At 43.6% G+C, this 19698-nt stretch overlaps 1 protein-coding gene across 8 annotated transcripts in view; it reads left to right on the top strand.

Moving 5' to 3' along the window:
- Positions 1-14271, top strand: part of LOC120559456 (nuclear receptor coactivator 3-like) — a 65603-nt gene extending 51332 nt beyond the window's left edge. For all 8 annotated transcript variants that reach the window (XM_039801140.1, XM_039801141.1, XM_039801142.1 and 5 more), the window contains 17 exons: positions 1661-1843; positions 2707-2793; positions 2952-3092; positions 3606-3753; positions 4071-4600; positions 4691-5778; positions 5978-6110; positions 6476-6634; positions 6898-7128; positions 7614-7719; positions 7939-8110; positions 8439-8765; positions 9222-9320; positions 9738-9990; positions 10294-10471; positions 10610-10814; positions 11431-14271. In XM_039801140.1, the coding sequence (XP_039657074.1) occupies positions 1661-1843; positions 2707-2793; positions 2952-3092; positions 3606-3753; positions 4071-4600; positions 4691-5778; positions 5978-6110; positions 6476-6634; positions 6898-7128; positions 7614-7719; positions 7939-8110; positions 8439-8765; positions 9222-9320; positions 9738-9990; positions 10294-10471; positions 10610-10814; positions 11431-11442 (4052 nt within the window). In that variant the 3' untranslated portion in view covers positions 11443-14271. The remainder of the gene's footprint in view (positions 1-1660; positions 1844-2706; positions 2794-2951; positions 3093-3605; positions 3754-4070; positions 4601-4690; positions 5779-5977; positions 6111-6475; positions 6635-6897; positions 7129-7613; positions 7720-7938; positions 8111-8438; positions 8766-9221; positions 9321-9737; positions 9991-10293; positions 10472-10609; positions 10815-11430) is intronic.
- The last annotated feature ends 5427 nt before the right edge of the window (positions 14272-19698 follow it).

The raw sequence follows: 19698 nt of genomic DNA, 5'->3' as shown, positions 1-19698 counted from the left end.
GAATAATGCACCTCCACTCTTTCCTCTACTTAATTCAATTTGTGTATGTATGTGTATTATTGTGGATATTTACATGCCTATGTCAGCAATAGGACTGCATTTTTCAAAGGTGGTGTGTGTGTGTGTGTGTGTGTGTGTGTGTGTGTGTGTGTGTGTGTGTGTGTGTGTGTGTGTGTGTGTGTGTGTGTGTGTGTGTGTGTGTGTGTGTGTGTGTGTGTGTGTGTGTGTGTGTGTGTGTGTCACTATTTATAAAGCTGATTAATTATGGATATGTGTGCTCGACTGAACCTGCTACTCGATTAACTCCGCAGCAATGTTCCTAAGCAGTGGCAGCTCTGACATGTCATTGACACATTCTCTCACTTATTCCTCCCGTTCCCCTGCACACTCCTTTATTCATTCACTCTCTTTATATTTTAAGACTCATCTTTATCTACTTTTCCTCCGAGTGTCCCTCGTGCCTCTCTCAACTCACTCTTTGTCGGCCTCATTCATTCTCAGTGCGGCTGCCTACTAAGACGAATATTGTGGTTGTCTGTTTCTCAACCTGTTTCCGTCTCTGCTCACCCACCCCTCATTGTGTCTCGCTCTGCTGCTCTGCCCCTTCATTATCTTTTGGGCCCATGAATGGAATACTCTCGCTGCACATTCCTGTGGGATGACCGCTGACCACGCCGGCCACAGTTAAATACACACACACACACTCGTGCACTCACGCACACGCACTCGTAAATACACTAACAAAAACAGACACACACTTGTGCACAAAACATGGAGTGAGCTTTTGTTGTTGGCCTGTGTGTTTTTTTTACCCCTCTGCCTTGCCTCTCTGTTGTCTTATGGGAGATGTTGGCCCCAGCAACTGTACTGCGTTTTCTCTGTCCAGAGGCCTTGTTAAATCACTTCTCACTATCAGTTCACACCCCCACCCCACCCCCAACACGTCTCACTCTCCTGGGTCTTCTCTTGTATCCTTCCTGCACCTGCCAGACAGAAACCTCCGGCCAACTCAAGGCCCCTGATAAGGCTTCACACAGACCTTGGAGGACAGTTGGATGTCTCTCTGAAGTTTTCCTCCCCTTTCTCTCTCTTCCTCTCCCCTGTGAAGGTGACCCTGTCTTGTGTGTGTGTGTGTGTGTGTGTGTGTGTGTGTGTGTGTGTGTGTGTGTGTGTGTGTGTGTGTGTGTGTGTGTGTGTGTGTGTGTGTGTGTGTGTGTGTGTGTGTGTGTGTGTGTGTGTGTGTGTGTGTGTGTGTGTGTGTTGGTGTGTGTGTGTGTGTGTGATGAGAAGTCAGGGCTTAAATGAGGATAGATGGCTGAGTGTCCCTGGCCTCTGCCCGTTGCAGAGCAGACGGAGAGGGAGAGATATTGGAAATCGACACCTTGGCTACATTAATCCCATGGTCCATTTAGCCAGGCATCCGCACAACAGGAGAGGCTTCTGCTTCTCAATTTAAGAGGAAAAAAAATACATGTTGCAGTGTGGTTTGTTTGTGTGCGTGTGTATCCGCAGCAGGAAAAGGGTGTGAGCTGTTGTGGCATCTGATTACAGGCAATCCATTCATAGCTATATTTGGTTTTCAGTCCCAGGACTGACATGCTCATTTCATTTGTACTCATGAGCGTAAATTTCTTTTTGTTTGTTTTCTTTTCTTTTTTAGTAAATGGAGTGTCGTGGGGAAGCGAGGCAGCCCGACAGAAGAGTCACACCTTCACTTGCCGGATGCTGGTCAAGTTTGGCCACGCCCACGGCCCCATGGAGGATGGGCCAGGAGGGCCACGCTACGAGACCATGCAGTGTTTTGCTCTTACCCAGCCCAAGGCCATGATCGAGGAGGGGGAAGGTACGATAGCACAGTCCAAAATTGACACACTTTTAGTGCATTATAACAAGTCGTTATTTAAGTCTTTCAAAAAACATTCATCTGTGTTTATCTGCAGCCCCCCTCCACTCAAAATGTGTTTTGCTTATTGTTATTTCACTTGGAATTAATTTTCACATTTATCTGCTAAAGGAGGGAAGTTTCTTTGTGGTCACCTTAAATCTAAAAGGTTTTTTGTGACATCACATCTAGTGTGAACTACAGTATTTTAAAACCTATCTGGAGGGGATCTTTAAAAGAAAGTGAAAATCAAATTTAAAAAACAAAACTGGTTGAAAATCTGATTTAAAAATACGAGCTGCAAAGCAGCCACTGTGTAGTTTCACAATGTATCTGTTGCTTCTCACTTGGAGGGACTTGGGTACATTATAAGAAGCTCATTTAAATTTTTCTCTTTTTTAGCTATGTGATTCTCAGAGACAAACTGTTTCCTTCTGTGTGTAGGACATTTTGGACATGAGCGAGAAATACTAGAAGAGACGAAGATAAAAAAATAATCAATTATTCTGGTCTTTCTGTTATAGGAGCATCACCACCACCACAAGTTTTTTCTATGATATAGGAACATTCATCTTGTTTACACACACCTGATACTAAGAGTACAAATCCTTTCACATTTGTTTTGTCTTTATGTCTTGTGTAAAGCACTTTGAATCGCATTGCTGCTGAATTGTGCTATACAAATAAAATTGCCTTGCCTTGTCTTACTTTGAAAATCTGCAGGAGAGAGCTAGAAAAGCATTTTCAGTCAAAACAAAAACAATGACTGAAGCACATGTAATGATCACGACACATACTGACTCTCTTCTTCTTTTCACCTGCAGACCTTCAGTCATGTATGATCTGTGTGGCCCGTCGGGTGACAGCCATGGAGAGAACGGAGAGTTTTAATACCCGGCATGAGCTCTCAGGTGAGGAGCTGCATACCCTAAATGTCCATTGAACAAACACAGAAGTTCAAGCAGGCCAAGGTGTTAATTGTTTATCCATGAACAGGTTTGACTCGTCGCTTCATGCGTCTCCTTGTAACCTTCCCTCCCGCTCATCCTCCCTCTGTCCTCCCTGACAGGTAAACTGATCCAGATCGACCAGAACTCTCTGCGAGCGTCAATGCGTCCAGGCTGGGAGGATTTGTTGAGGCGTTGCATTCAGATGTTCCTTCAGCACAGTGACGGGCAGCCCTGGTCGCACAAACGGCACTACCATGAGGGTTGGTCACACGCACACACACACACACACACACACACACACACACACACACACACACACACACACACACGGAATCAACTGCTGAACTACTTCAAACTTCATACTGTAAAGCCCTGTTAAATCCAAAATGAAAGAGCTGGAGGCAAAATCATCAGGATGTCGCTGTGTTTGCCAAGTTGTGTATTCGATCTTCTCTCTTACAATGCAATAGTTTAAATCAAATAATTTCTCTTTAATTTGTTGTTGCTACCTATCTTGGCCAGGCCTTGCTTCAGAAAGAAACTCTGAATCTCAATGAGACCTACTGGTTGAATATATAAACACACATACCGGTACACCCCTCATGCATTAGTTTATCAATATTGATCTCATGAATACAAATGTCTAAGAGCTACAACATTGATCTTCACTGTAATCACAGAGTTGGTTTTAACATAAAGGTAGTGATTGATGACCTCTGTTATCAGATAAGTGTTTCAGGGTGTTAATTTGTCATTTTGTCTTGTCTGTGCAGCCTTCCTGCAGGGTCACGCTGAGACACCCTTGTACCGCTTCTCCCTGTCTGACGGCACTCCAGTCACAGCCCAGACCAAGAGCAAACTGTACCGTCACCCCATGAGCAACGAGCCGCAAGGCTTCATCTCCACTCACCTACTACAAAGGTCAGAAACTGAAAATGCAAACACTCCGTTCAGACACAGCAAAGTGATGTTTCATTTTATGTCTTGAAAAAAATGCACTAAATGTGTATGCGAGGCAGCCAAGGCATTCATACCACACAAATAGCTGAAGTAGCAGCTGAAGTACCTTTTATACACTGACGTCCTGTGAATAGTGAGAAGACAACTGGAACTGGTATTTTATTTGCACTTATAGAGCGTCTAAAGCCTGAGAGCAGTTATTGTAAGGATGCAGCGCTTTCAAGGTTTTTGCATTTCTTTCAAACCTTGTGCTCGTTTTCCGTCTCCCTTCCACACAGGGAACCAAATGGCTATCGCTCAGCTCAGGGTGGGAGCATGATGCCAAACACTATGAGACAACCCGGCATGGGAGGCCCCAACCCGAATGCCCAAATGAACATGAACACCAGTGGGGGGATGGGCATGGGAGGCATGGGCAGCATGAGCAGAGGCTACGGCATGAACGAGCAGGGCCACATGGGTCACATGGGACCGATGGGAGGCGCATCTATGTACGGAGGGAGCGGTGGAGGAGGAAGTGGAGGTGGAGGCATGGGCAACCGCATGATGCCGATGAATCAGATGGGGCAGATGAATCAGGTGGGGCACATGAATCAGATGAATCAGATGGGTCCCATGAATCACCCGGGACAAGGCATGCAGCAGCACCCACAGCAGCCCCCGTTTCAGAGCAGCGGAGGGTTTGGGCTGAGTGGCATTAACAGCCCTTCTGGAAGCCCGAGAATGGGCTGCCCCCAGCAGGGGCTCCTGATGTCACCCCGGAACCGAGGAAGCCCAAAGATGGGCGCCAACCAGTTCTCCCCTGGAGGTAAGTCGAGCAATATCTGGTAATTAAGCATTGGTTGTTTTTAAATTGATTGACTTGTTGATATGATTTGAGTTATATTTTCCTTTCCAGGTATACACTCTCCCATGAGTGGCATTGTCAGTGGGGGAAGCACCACCACTTTCTCAAGCAGCTCCCTAAATGCCCTACAAGCGATCAGTGAAGGAGTAGGAAGCTCCCTCCCCTCAACCCTGACGTCGCCCACGCCAGCCCACAAACCAGACAGCTCTCCCAGTGTCCACTCCTCCTCCTCTTCCTCTCAGCCCAGTCAGCAGGCCAAACCTGGCCAAGATGGCTCCAAAAGCCCAGCAGGAGGCTTAGGGCCTGGGCCCAGCGACCATCACCACCCTATGCACCATCACCACCATCATCAGCATCCTCAGGCTGAGAGTTCTGGAGACCGACCAGACAGCCAGGCAGCTACAGCGACTAAAGAGTCTGGAGAGGGAAGCAATGAGGCAGGGGTGGCCAACTCTGAACCGCCTCGGAGGGTGCCAGACAGTAAGGGGCATAAGAAGTTGCTGCAGTTGCTGACATCCCCAACTGAGGAGCTGGGAATAGGTGGCAGCGGGTCAAAAGGGCCCCCTGTACCACCCCCATCAACCAGCAGCAGCATTCCTGCATGCTCAGACGGTAAGGACCCCACTGGAGGCATGACTAGCCCATCATCTACTGGGGTGTCCTCTTCTTCTTCAGCCAATCCAGGCCAGACCACCGGGCCAGGGGGCGTGTCAACATCAATATCGCCCGCCCACTACACAGGCTCGCTGCAAGAAAAGCACAAGATCCTCCACAAGCTTCTTCAAAATGGAAATACCCCAGATGAAGTAGCTAAGATCACAGCCGAGGCTACAGGAAAGGTGACACTGGGGGGCCAGGAGGGCGGTGAGGCTGGGACAGGAGGATCGGGAGCCGGGGTCACAGAGCCCAAGCAGGAGCAACATAGCCCCAAGAAGGAGAAGACCCACGCCCTCCTCCATTACCTCCTCAACAAGGATGATTCCAAAGAGCCGGTGGATGTCAAGCCTAAACTTGAAGAGCTAGATGGGAAGGGAGCCCCGGGGGCCGCTGGCGGCCCTGCACGGGGTGGGCCTGGATCTGGGCCTGGCCCTGCCCCTGAACATCCTGAGAGCAAGATCAAGTCAGAGCCACCTGATGACGTAAGATTGCTTCTTTGTTAAAACATGATGAAATAACTGCAACTATAATATTGTTATTGACATTGAGCTAGCCATTCAGAATGTATCTAGACATGTTACACCAACTGCACTTTGACTTTTTTGCCTTTGATCTTATTGAATGTGAATCTTCACAGCCTTTTACGTAATAACTAATTTAATAACCTATTTTGATGTTCAGTTGCACAACCTGGAGTCTATCCTTGGAGATTTGAGGGGTTCAAGCTCTGACTTTTACCCGGATCAAGCTGGAGGTGGAGGGGCTAACGACACAGGAAGCAAACCCCAGGGTTGCCTTGACGACAGCCTGCAGGGTAAGTGGTTGAAGGACCAATGACTCTAGAAAGTGGCAGTTACATGCAGGGCATGTGTCATGACATCATATGAATATAAAATGCCAGTGAATATAAATAACTATATATGTCATCATCGCATGATGATGTTTTGTTTGACTCTTTTATACATTCATGCTTATAAAATGGTCCATGAATCCATCAATTACTCACAGCATAATGAAAAGTGAAAAATCCCAATATCAATATTTTCTAAATCCCAGAGGGGTAATGAGGTAGTGAGATATCCCTGATCACCCACCCCTGATCTCATGCAACACATACAGTATTCTCCCTAGTTTTGAGAAAGATGGTTTGACCAATGACTTTATACTTTATGTGTACAGGGAGTCCAGGAATGGGTCCGGGACCTCGGGGGCCCTTCCAGAGGGCCATGTCCATGGAAGGGAAGCCTCTTGTTGGGCCTGTAGGAGCAGGCAGACGCCCTATGCTTATCAAGCAAGAGAACATGATGGGCAGCCCAGATGGCTACCCAGGAAACATGGGTGAGTGTTCAAGTGGCCTAACATTATTTTCAGCACATTTTCTCTCATCTCTCAGCCTCCTCCTGTCACTATTATTAGAGTATGTGTTACCAAGTTCAGGACCCTGACTATTTTGAATTTGTTTCCTATTATCAGATAACCTTTTAAAATTTAAAGACACAGATTTAAGATGACAAATATTGAGGACCAAGACTGGGCCACATTGCTACTTAAAACCTTTTATGATACTGACACATGCACATCTGGGGTTTATGTTTTACCAGGACCAATGAATAGGGGAATGGTTCCTCAGAGGTCTCCCATGGGGGGGTCAGGGGACTGGGGCATTGCCCGCTCCAGTGCTAGCCCAGTAGGCTCCGCAGGACACCCATCCATGATGCGCCCAGGCATGGAGTACAACAATAGTAAGGGCATGATGTCAGGACCTATGGTCGGCCGCTCCAACAGCGTACCAGGCACCAGGTCTATGCTGCAGCAACAGCTCATGGATATGGGTATGTCTGTCATACTGTTTCCAGGTGTTGATGGTGTTGGAAAAATTATCATAGACACAGTTATGTAAACCAAAAAGCTGGGAGAAGTGTGAAAATATAGTACAGTTAAAGTTCATTTCACATTCTTTCTGTTTTTATTCCACTCATGGAAACAGACACATTTTATTATCAAACCCTAAATTATTTTCTATATCACATTACACATCCATGATCGGAAAGGAGACAAAAATCTTATTTTACCAGCCCCTTTCTCAAATGATACTACATGTAGATGTTACTACAATCCATCCTGAGGGAAACACAAATGTCTGTACTAAATTTTGTGGCAATCCATCTAATAGTTGTTGGGATATTTCAGTCCGGACCGACCTTGCATTGCTTTGAGTCAGGCCGTTAGCTGGCCAAAAATGTTTGGACACTCATCCTAATTACCATGATGACCAGTCATTCTGTAGGTATATTAATTGAATATATTTGTGGTTTAGGAGGCTCTGCTGACATGGGCATGGGTATGAGCCCCTTCAGCCAGCAGGGCCAGCCCAACCAGTCCCCCTCCTGGCCGGACACTATAATGGGCATGGAGGGTAACAGGTCAGTGCTACATCCTGCAACATCTCTATTCATTCCTGATTAGCTGCAATGAGCTAATGGAGTTTATACTAAACCTCATTGTGTGTGTGTGTGTGTGTGTGTGTGTGTGTGTGTGTGTGTGTGTGTGTGTGTGTGTGTGTGTGTGTGTGTGTGTGTGTGTGTGTGTGTGTGTGTGTGTGTGTGTGTGTGTGTGTGTGTGTGTGTGTGTGTGTGTGTTAGACGCCAGTTTGGAAACACCTTAGATGATCTTCTGGTACCTCCCACCACCAGTGAGGGTCAGAGCGACGAGCGGGCGCTTCTGGACCAGTTGGACTCTCTGCTGAATAACACAGACGGCATCGCTCTGGAGGAGATAGACCGAGCCCTGGGCATCCCAGACCTCGTCAGCCAGGTAGGTCATCAGAAAAGCCGTAAAGAGATAAAGTAACAACACTCTCAGCTCGGTGCTCTTCTAGATCCCTCTAGAAGTAAAGTGAAAAGAGAAATGACCAGTCTGCATGTCATGACTCTTCTGACTCTCATCTTTGCATTAGATATTTCAGTCATGACTCACCGTGTTCAGACTGTTCTCTCACTGAAGGGAGATAGATGAGCCCAGAGGGATCTGACTGTGCTGCTTACAAAAAGACAATTACAGAGCCAACCAATTGGAAATTAATCAATTAGATGGAGAGGTTTGACAAAGTTCTCCTTTTGTCCTCTTATACTGTCTGCTCCAGAACCAGGGAAGTGAGCAGCAGCTGGACCCTTTTCCAGGGCAGGACACATCCATGGTGCTGGACCAGAAGCCTCTTTATGGACAGGGCTATCCCGGACCCCCCGCCATGCCTATGCAGTCTGGCTATGGAGGGAACCCCATGCAGGGACAGGCCCAGCAGGGTGGGTTTGGGCCCATGCTGTCTCAGATGGGCCAAGGTGGCAGCTTCCCTGGTATGGGTGGAATGGGCAGCATGGGGCACCCTCGTGCCAACATGATGAGACCCAGGATGATGACGGCCAACAAGCCCATGCGGCTCCAGCTGCAACAGAGGCTGCAGGGACAGCAGGTATGTTAACAGGAAGCTCACTGATTTGTCAGCTTACATGCAAACAGTTAGATGATTTCCTAGTTGACCCAATACTAGATACTAATTCAAATCTAACCATGTTAGTATGTTGTGTTCTAACACTGGATAATTACAAAAACTAACTTTTATTCTTGTGTTTTTTGACGGTCTTATTCTATTTTAGCTGTTTTTATAGTCTCTTTAATTTGTGATTTTTTTTTTAACTGCTATTTAATGTTTAATTTAAAGCACTTTGAATTGCCTTGTTGCTGAAGTATATAAATAAATCTGCTTTGCCCTACATGTCATACAATGGATTTCTTGTTTTCTAACTGCACCATCTATGTACGCATATATGTATAATTCATCCGTAAATATACGGTATACAAGTGGGACAAGGTCAGAGTAACATTTGCTCCTCCATCTTATGTTGCATGTTTATTTTTCCTTTCTCAGTTCATGAATCAGACACGGCAGGGCATGGGCATGAAGATGGAGAACCCAGGAGGCAACCCTGGCATGAGGCCCAGCATGCAGCCTGGCATGGGAGGACAGGTAGATGACAAAAACCCTTTGGTTATATCTTACAGATGAATCAGTGTAATACTGATTTTGTGATTTAAGACTTTATAAGTACTGATCCTTTCAGCAGACCTAATTGTCCGTCGTAGTCCATTCTTGTCCTGTTTGGTGGCCAATTTAAACCAGACACTGATGGACGTACAGAGAACGGACTGCTTAGAATCAAGACTTAACAGATCATGTGGCAGGTTGAACCTCATCCGCTAGTGCAGGAAGTACCTGCAGGGCACAGATTTTTGTCCAAGAGCGTAATAGACCTTATCACCCAACCATTTCTTTAACATTACATACTGTATATTTTATAACCTATATTTTTTATTAAAGCTCAAAATATATTTATAACAAAAGTCAACCCTCCTCAAACTCTCTGATTATGTTTGTTTCATGCAGCCAGGCTTCCTCAATGCTCAGATGATGGCTCAGCGCAGCAGGGAGATGGTCACCATGCAGATGAGGAGGCAGCGCATGATGATGCTGATGCAGCAGCAACAGCAGCAGCATGCGGCAGCAGCCGCTGCCGCAGCCGCAGGAGGATTCAGTCCCCCTCCAAACGTTACGGCTCCTGGTGGCATGGAGAACCCTATGGGAGGGCCAAACATGGGCCAGCCGGGCCCCCAGCAATTCGCCTATAGTGGGAACTATGGTGAGTTTACTGAGACCAGCGCCTCACAGAATACTGCTGCTCCCTGGTGGTTAGTCTGTGTAGTGCAAGGTTCTGGTCTTACGTTTGTCATATTAAAAAGAAGATTGGGAGGAAATGTCAGAAGGCTGTCCATGTACATCTCCCTTGTCTCTGTTTTCTTTTAGTCAGACCAAATATTGTTATTAGTATCTGAACACACTCCCAGGCAACAGGATAATCCTCTATCTTCATTTATCACCATGTGTATTATCTATTTCCTGTGGAGAGAGGAGTGAGTTGAGGCTGCATGATTTTTCTCCACAGGGATGGGCCAGCAGGGAGACCCCTCGTTCGGCCCATCAGGCGGCAGTCCTTCTAACGCCATGATGCCCAGCCGCCTGGGGCCTCAAAACCCCATGATGCAGCAGCACCCGCAGGGCGGTCCCATGTACCAGGGGGCAGATATGAAAGGCTGGCCGCAGGGAGGCATGGCACGCAACAGGTATGAAATTAAACCCATTTATGACAGGTGCTGCAACACTGTGTTGTCAGATAAGGGATAAAGTTTGGCTTCAGTTTTTCTTTTCTTGAATGCGTACAGTTAAACCCATCAATCCTTCCTGTCGCTCTCCTTCACCAGTTCGTACCCTCAGCAGCAGTTTGGCCAGCAGGGACCTCCGGGGCAGCAGCAGTTTGGGCAACAGGCAAATCCAGGCCAGTATGGGGGCATGATGATGAACGGGGGCATGCCAGCCAGTGGAGGAGGAGGTCACATGGGCCAGATGGGAGGGCAGATGGGTATGAACCCAATGGTGATGGGACGCATGCCGATGGGGCCTGATCAGGTAGGTGAAGAGGGGAGGAGAGTCTGAATGCTTAAAGGACAGGTTCACATGTATTCAAGTTTATGTTACAATACAGACAGCATCTCGTTGTGTCCTCTTCTTCTGCAATGGTTTAATGGCACCCAACTGGAGAATTAGTGCCACCGGCTGTTTATTTCAATGAACCAACTACTAATATTTGCATAATGTTAGTGGATCAAAACCTGCATTAATTCACATTTTCTTTTGCCGATTTTCTGGAAGTTCAGTTAAAATTCGACATTTGGATGGAAACATGTCTACTGTCTGTGGAAACACAAAGAGGGACTTTTGTAGTAAAAAGACATTTTATTTTCCAACCCAGACTGTTGAAGTTTTATATTAACTTCAGCTGAGGACTGAGGATTTATTCCTCTTGCTTAAATTGAAATGACTAAAAGAAGACATTTCTTTGCGTCCAGTATGGACATAAGGAACAATTAAATCACCAATAACCATTTCAATGTACACATGGGCAATATGGACAAATGTGTGAACCTATCCTGTCTGATTCTGGTAGCTGGTTTAGAGGACAGACGAAGCTTTTGGTCAATTTCACTTCCTCACCTTTTTGTCTCTTTTCCTCCTCTCAATCCAGAAATACTGCTGAGCATCGTGACGGAAGCATTCGTCTCACTGTGATCTCTGTTCAGAGATAGGACACGGCTGCAGCACTGGAGTGTGTGTGGAGGACCAGGCGGTGTGTGTCTGTGTGTAGTGCTGCACTCCCACCAGACGGGGGAGTGAACTTCCTTTGGACTCACGGCCAGTAATGGCAGTCTGGCAACATGGGGAAAACAGACAGACTGTCACAAACAGAAATGAAAACACGCAGTGTTCATAAAAATCAGAAACACTGTGACACACACATAAATCCTAAAACAGTCAGATAGATGTGATTCCTCTCGTAGACCGTAGTTTAATATTCCTCTCTTTATGAGCGGTGTGTGTGTGTGCGCCTCAGTAAACACACGTCGCTCACTGGACCAAACAGTGAAGGTGGACAGACACTTGAGTCGATCACAAACATGAACATGGACGAACGTGTTAAGACATCCTCTCCTCTGTCGAATGTACCACGAAACTGTGTTCAGATTTAAAATGTAGGATTCCTCTCTTGTTTCTGAACTTTGTGGGATTTTTGTTTTTACCCGCCATCTCTCTGCTGCTCCTGGAGGATCTCTGCGTACGTAAAGTAAACACGGTTCTAGATGATGAACCATCAGATTTTGACACTCAGATGAATGTCATAAAGCAGTAGTAGCACATTGTTTCGTCCTCCAGGATGCTGCTGGGCTAGTACGAGTGAATTACTTGTTGGCTTATTGCACTTTAAGGAAAGGCCAACATCAAAAGGATTGTGGCAATATAGAGGCCTTTACCCAAGAATTAATGCATAGCAGCAGTTGTTTATTTTGTGTGTGTGTGTGTGTGTGTGTGTGTGTGTGTGTGTGTGTGTGTGTGTGTGTGTGTGTGTGTGTGTGTGTGTGTGTGTGTGTGTGTGTGTGTGTGTGTGTGTGTGTGTGTGTGTGTGTGTGTGTGTGTGTGTGTGTGTGTGTGTGTGTGTGTGTGTTCCAACTTTTCCTCTCTGGGTAATGGGGGCTGATTGGAAATAGGTAACCTTGATGATCTTTGTTCTAAAGTGAGAACCAGTAGAAAGGCAGTAAGCACAGATTTTATCCAATGCTATCATCTTCAGTGGTACCGATTTATTACAACCAGAGAAATTAACAATTTTTAAGTCATTTTAAAATCATTCTTGAAACAAATGGACAATTAATGTTCATAACACCACTTATATTTATACAGATTCCTTACCGTGATTATTTAATCATTCAAGAGGTAATTTTTAAATCCAATTGTTGCAGATATTTTGGTTACCTGGCACCAATTTACAGTGTTACTTGTCAAGTGCAGAAATAAAATTGATTGCCAATTATGAAATTATGTCTATAGTAGCTCCCACTGTAAGAGAAAAGTGTGTGTGTTAGATTTCTAGCAATATTCCTTCCTCCTGGTTTTCCTCTGAGGACAAAGCTAAAGTATAATTTACTCAAAGCGACGGCACTGCAGTATTAGACATGATGTCTTGTTTGGAGCTTTTTTTTCTTTTGTCTGTGAATATGAATTGTAAATAAGCTTCAAATGTACTATAAATAAATATATATAAGCTTTTGTAGGTCACATACTGTTTTTGCACAGATTGTAAGGCTTGATATTTAAAAGTGTAATTTTCTTAATCCATCATAGGTCAGCTTTTATTTTCAATACTTTAACCATCGGTTGGAAAGGAAGGACCTCCTTTTTGTGAGCAGTACGTGTAGATTTTCTTTCATACTGCCACTTTCTTTCTCTCAGAAAGCACTATTTTCTGAGGGCATAGTCTTAGCTAAAGAGGTGCTAGTGTGTAATTTTTTTTCTAAATAAATTATTTTTCTTTTGACAAATAAAAGGAAACACAAAATATGCCTATACAGAGTTGACACATGATTGTGTTAGGCTTCTAGAGGCCCAGATGTCTTACCAGAATGTGGGGTTGATGTTTTCTAAACCGAACCTCATGCTTCCATGTGTGACTTTCTGTGCTTTGACTTTTGCAGATACGAACGTTCGGCCTCCGATACAAGACTTTAGAAATCAGCCCCACCGTATAACTGTCCATAAGTCCTTTTGGTTCATTCACAGATGTTTAATCGTGATGAAAGCAACACATGAAGTAGTTGGAATCCCTAAATTACCTGTCAATCTTATGACAGGTGACATTTAATTTTGCCTTTTATTTTTATTGGATTTTCCTGTGATGCTTTTGTTGAGAAATCTAGCTTTGAACACATGCTCAATCCAAAGATTTTTGTTTGTCATTCTGCAGTGCTTAGAAACCGTTCCTGACGTAGATCGTGCAAGTACTCATGTGTGCTTTTACTGTCGTACATAACCTATAATATACATTGAACTAAATATGTTTAATTGCATATATGATATCCCCCATCTGTATGACATAGAGTAGAGACGAGTCTGGTTCTGCTGAGGTGGTTTGAGTTTTTGTTTGTGATTGTTTCTTCCTTTCTGTAGAACTTATGGCCAGTTGAATTGTGGTGCTGCAAACGGTTATTTCACAAGAGAATGTCGAGATTTTCTAAAATGAAAAGGTTTCATGATTGATGTCATTATGTCTCAGAATAATACTTTGGAGATGTTTTTTTTTAAACCCCAATCTCAATGAAGAATATGAAATCTACATATTTAAACAAAAGCAAAAAGTCTGTTTTGCTTTAAAGGAAAGAAACTCCTCTCAGTTCATCGTTAGAGCTAAAGAAAAGAGAAACACATCTGGGAAACAGTCATTATTACAGGATGTAAAATACTATTGCATTTCTTTTTCTTACCTTGTTTGTTGATGTTAATATCTATGTAAATACAAATTTATATTTAAACATTACAGTGTCTCTGTTGTCTTTTTGCACGTGCATTTGTACATTTTGTACATGACTTGATGTGTGTGTGTGTGTGTGTGTGTGGAGGAAGTTTAGAGTGTGAAGGACATCTGTGTGGCAGACGACTGTTGTCAGTGACGGCTGCCATCTGCAGACTGGCTTTTATCTGCTGTTTGTTCCCTGCAACTGGTCACCTTCCCTGTGAGAGCTTTTGTCATCAATCATCCCCCATTTCTTCCCCTTCTTTTAATGATTTTGCTCCCCATGGAAAGATCTAAGACCTCCAGGCTGTCCAAACCCTGCTGCTGCTGTTACTGTAACCAAACCTACAGAACCCCGTCGGCCCGTTCAGTCTATCTCTAAATAACTTTCCTTTTTAGACTTGAGTGTGATTTGTATCGAAATTACCGTGTCTGTCAGTTTAGCATCGGCAGCCAGGTTACTGGCTGACTTACTCAACCCTTTGTAGCTGGACACATGGTTTGACATTCAGTGGCAATTTGTCTTTCATCTGTGTTTTATGCTGTGATGATTTTATGCGTTTTATGGGAAAGAAAAATGTGTTGAATTTTTTTTAATAAATGAAAACCATTTGATCTTTATTTGGTAACACTTTATTTGAAGGTCTCTACATAAGAGTGACATGACAGTGTCATGAACACATGACACTGTCATGACACATGAACCCTAACCCTAATTTGTCATGACAAAAACCGAATGACACTTAACGACAGAAGCGTTATGTCATAAACGTTTATGACTGGTTTATAATGTTTATGACACGTTCATGACAGTGTCATGTCACTCTTATGTAGATACCTTCAAGTAAAGTGTAACCCTTTATTCTTTTTAGCCTCATCTGCGGCAACAACTACTGGATGGATTGCCATACAATTTTGTGCAGACATTCATGTTCCCCAGACGATGAATCCTACTGACTTTGGTGATCCTCTGACTTTTCCTCTAGTGCCATCAGCAGGTTCACATTTCTGGGTTTTTATAGTTAAAGTTTTCGACAACTCTGGATGCGTTGTCATACAATTTGGTACAGACAGTCATGTTCCCCTCAGGATGACCTGAAACCCATTATGTGATCTCTGACTTTTCATAATTCAATTCAATTCAATTTTATTTATAGTATCAAATCATAACAAGAGTTATCTCGAAACACTTTACAGATAGAGTAGGTCTTGACCACACTCTATAAATTCCAAAACCCCAACAATTACAGTAATTCCCTCAAGAGCAAGCATTAGCAGTGGCTATTGCGACAGTGGCAAGGAAAAACTCCCTTTTAGGAAGTAACCTCGGCAGACCCAGACTCTTGGTAGGCGGTGTCTGACGTGGCCAGTTGGAAGTGTGATGAACAGTGGCAAATAATAGTCACATTAAAGAAAATGGAACAGTGACTTCGAAGGTCATCATGGAAGTTCATGTCATAGCAGGGCACGTTGTGTCATACCGAGTAGTGCAGTCTCCTATACTGGATCCTGACTACTCTGTGCGTACGAACATCACAGCAGGGCGTTGCGGGATGTAACGTGGCGCTGCAGAGCATGGGTGGATGCGGCGGACGCAGCAGGACGCAGCAGGAAGCAGCAGAACGCGGCCGGGAATTGCAGGGAATTGCAGAGCATAGTTCTGCGAAGAAGAAACATATGGACTCCAGGGAGTAAACTCCCCTGAGCTAGATTAGTAACAAGCATTTTTGGGACAGGATGCATACAAAAGGAAACAAGTGAAAACAGAGATGAGAAAGCAGCTCAGTGTGTCATAGGAAGGAAGGAACTTCCCCGGCAATCTAGAATTATAATAGCATAACTAAGAGAGGCAGGTTAAAGAGAGGTGCCTGGTCGGGCTAGAACTCTCCCCAACCGGATCGGGCTGTACTGGCCTGCCTCCCTCTACTCTCGCTATATTATTGATTATATGATAAATAAAACTGATGACTACGAAGAGGAGCAGATGGGCTGGTTAGGCGGACGCTGCAACTCCTCACTCCTTAACTATAAGCTTTATCAAAGAGGAGGATTTTCAGTTTACTCTTAAATGTGGTGACGGTGTCTGCCCCTCGAACCCAAATTGGGAGCTGGTTCCACAGGAGCGGAGCCTGATAGCTGAAGGCTCTGGCCCCCAGTCTACTTTTAGAGACTCTAGGAACTACAAGTAGCTCTGCATTCTGGGAGCGTAGTGCTCTACTAGGACAATAAGGTACTAAGAGCTCTTCTAGGTATGATGGCGCTTGACCATTTAGAGCTTTGTAGGTCAGGAGGAGGATTTTAAATTCAATCCTAGATTTCACAGGAAGCCAGTGCAGAGAAGCCAATACAGGAGAAATATGATCTCTTCTCTTAGTTCTCGTCAGAACACGCGCTGCAGCATTCTGGATCAGCTGGAGAGTCTTAAGGGACTTATTTGAGCAACCTGATAGTAAGGAATTGCAGTAGTCTAGTCTAGAAGTAACGAATGCACGGACTAGTTTTTCAGCATCGTTTTGAGACAGGATATTCCTAATTTTGGCAATGTTACGAAGATGGAAAAAGGCTGTTCTTGAGGTTTGTTTTAAGTGGGCATTGAAGGATATATCCTGATCAAAAAGAACTCCTAAATTTCTGACAGTAGTGCTGGAGGCCAGGGCAATACCATCCAGAGTAGCTATATCTTTAGATAATGAAGTTCGGAGGTGCTTTGGTCCCATCACAATAACTTCAGTTTTGTTTGAGTTTAACATCAGGAAATTGTGGGTCATCCAGGATTTTATATCTTTAATACACGCTTGAAGTTTAGCTAACTGACCACTTTCGTCTGGCTTAATTGACAGATATAATTGGGTATCGTCTGCGTAACAGTGAAAGTTAATTGAGTGTTTCCTAATAATATTACCTAGAGGAAGCATATATAAGGAAAATAGAATTGGTCCAAGCACTGAGCCTTGTGGAACGCCATTGCTAACTTTAGCGTACTTGGAGGGTTTATCGTTAATGTTAACAAATTGGGATCGCTCAGAGAAATAGGACTTAAACCAGCTTAGTGCGATTCCTTTAATGCCAACTAAGTGTTCCAGTCTCTGTAACAGGATGGTATGGTCAATAGTGTCGAATGCAGCACTAAGATCTAATAAAACAAGTATGGAGACAAGTCCTTTGTCAGCAGCAGTTAGAAGGTCGTTAGTAATTTTCACCAGTGCCATCTCTGTGCTATGATGCATTCTAAATCCTGACTGAAAATCTTCAAATAGATTGTTCCTATGTAGAAAGTCACATAGTTGGTTAGCGACTACCTTCTCAAGGATTTTGGAGATAAAGGGAAGGTTAGATATAGGTCTATAGTTGGCTAAGACTTCAGGATCGAGGGTAGGTTTTTTCAGAATAGGTTTTATCACAGCTATTTTAAATGACTGCGGTACATGACCTGTTAATAAAGACAAATTGATCGTGTTTAATATTGTGGTGTTGACCACAGGTAGTGCTTCTTTAAGTAGCCTCGTTGGAATAGGGTCTAAGAGACAGGTAGTTGGCTTGGCTGAAGAGAACTTTAACATTAATTGTTGAAGGTCCATAGGATGAAAGCAGCTTAAGTATGTATCAGGTCTTATTGTTCTCTCCAGTCGTCCTGCGCCCAATGGTGAGCTGTTAGAAGTTGAGGGCAAAAGGTGATGAATTTTATCTCTAATTGTTATAATTTTATCATTAAAGAAGGTCATGAAGTCGTCACTACTCAGAGCTACAGGAATCGATGGCTCAGTAGAGCTGTGGCTATCTGTCAGCCTGGCTACAGTGCTGAAAAGAAACCTTGGGTTGTTCTTATTTTCTTCTATTAGTGTTGAGTAATAGTCTGATCTGGCAATTCTGAGGGCCTTCCTATAGGTTTTCAGACTATCTTGCCAATCCACACGAGATTCTTTTCGTGAGATTTGTTTTAATTTGCGAGTTTGGGAGTTATACCAAGGTGCTAATTTCCTTTGCTTCATCGTCTTCTTTTTTAGAGGAGCGACCGAGTCTAAAGTTGTCCGTAGGCAGGCCGTAGCAGCGTCTACGAAGTTATCAATTTGGGAGGGACTAAAGTTAACATAAAGGTCCTCTGTTATATTAAGGCACGACATTGAGTTAAGTGCTGTTGGAATATCTTCCTTAAATTTAGTTATAGCACTGTCAGATAGGCATCTAGTGTAGAAACTTTTATTTAATTTCTTATGGTCTGGTAATAGGAATTCGAAAGTCATTAAAAAATGATCTGATAATAAAGGATTCTGCGGAAATACTATTAAATCTTCAATTTTGATTCCATATTCTAGCACAAGGTCGAGGGTGTGGTTAAAACGGTGCGTGGCCTCATGCACATTCTGACTGAAACCAATTGAATGTAGTAGTGAATTGAAAGCAGTACTAAGGCTATTGCGGTCATCGTCCACATGGATATTAAAATCACCTACAATAAGTACTTTGTCTGATTGAAGGACTATGCTTGATAAGAACTCAGATAATTCAGATAAAAATTCTGAATACGGACCTGGTGGGTGGTAAACAACAACAAATATAATTGGCTAACTTAAATTTCAATTTGTCCCAATACTTTAGTTTTGCAGGTATTTGGTCATAAACCAATGTTATTACCACCAACCTCAGTTGTGCTTTGTGTTCAGCAGTAATTAGCAAATGCTGCTAGCGTAGCTGTAGACTCAGTCTTGTTGTAGTAGTAGCAAACCCCCAGTTACACCAAGGTTGCCAAATACTGAAAATGGTGACATTTTACACAATCTAGCTGACGTTCTTCTGAAGTTGAGACTAACCTATTCCTCTGTCTGTTTGGTCTCCATGGGCCTTAACAATTTTTGAAAGTTAAAGATTGGACAAAAATAAAAACAACCCTTTTGTTAATGAATAGATAACTTTCAGAATATTTTGTTTTATATCAAGAGTTACCCATATGTAGCTGTGCCCTGCCAGACTCATGATCAGCTAATCTGGCAGAAACCCCTCTGATGAAGGTTTTACTGTTAGCCTATATAAAATCATAAAGATTGAGGCATGGACTGTGTAATTTTAACCAGTAATATTGAGTCCTGGAAATGTTTTTTTTTAATTGAATTTCTATCAGCTGTTTTGATCCGGGCTTTCACTGCCTCCTCCCAATCTACAGTGGCTACAGTCGAGACAGTTTCTCCACAAAACCATGTGAAATATATATATATATATATATATATATATATATATATATATATATATATATATATAAATAATCTCTTATGACTCATATTTTTGCAATATTTACAATGGCATTTGGGGCATGCTCTTCACTACAGTAGATATAAAATTAATAAACTGTGTCTACATGTTATTGGCAGAAGTGTTTCAGTTGCTATGTGGGGGTTTCCTGTGTGTGTGTGTGTGTGTGTGTGTGTGTGTGTGTGTGTGTGTGTGTGTGTGTGTGTC

The sequence above is a fragment of the Perca fluviatilis genome, chromosome 5 (assembly GCF_010015445.1).
Source record: "Perca fluviatilis chromosome 5, GENO_Pfluv_1.0, whole genome shotgun sequence".
Classification (NCBI taxonomy): Eukaryota; Metazoa; Chordata; class Actinopteri; order Perciformes; family Percidae; genus Perca; species Perca fluviatilis.
Note: the sequence above shows the minus strand (reverse complement) of the source record. Positions and strands in the feature narration are given on the sequence as shown.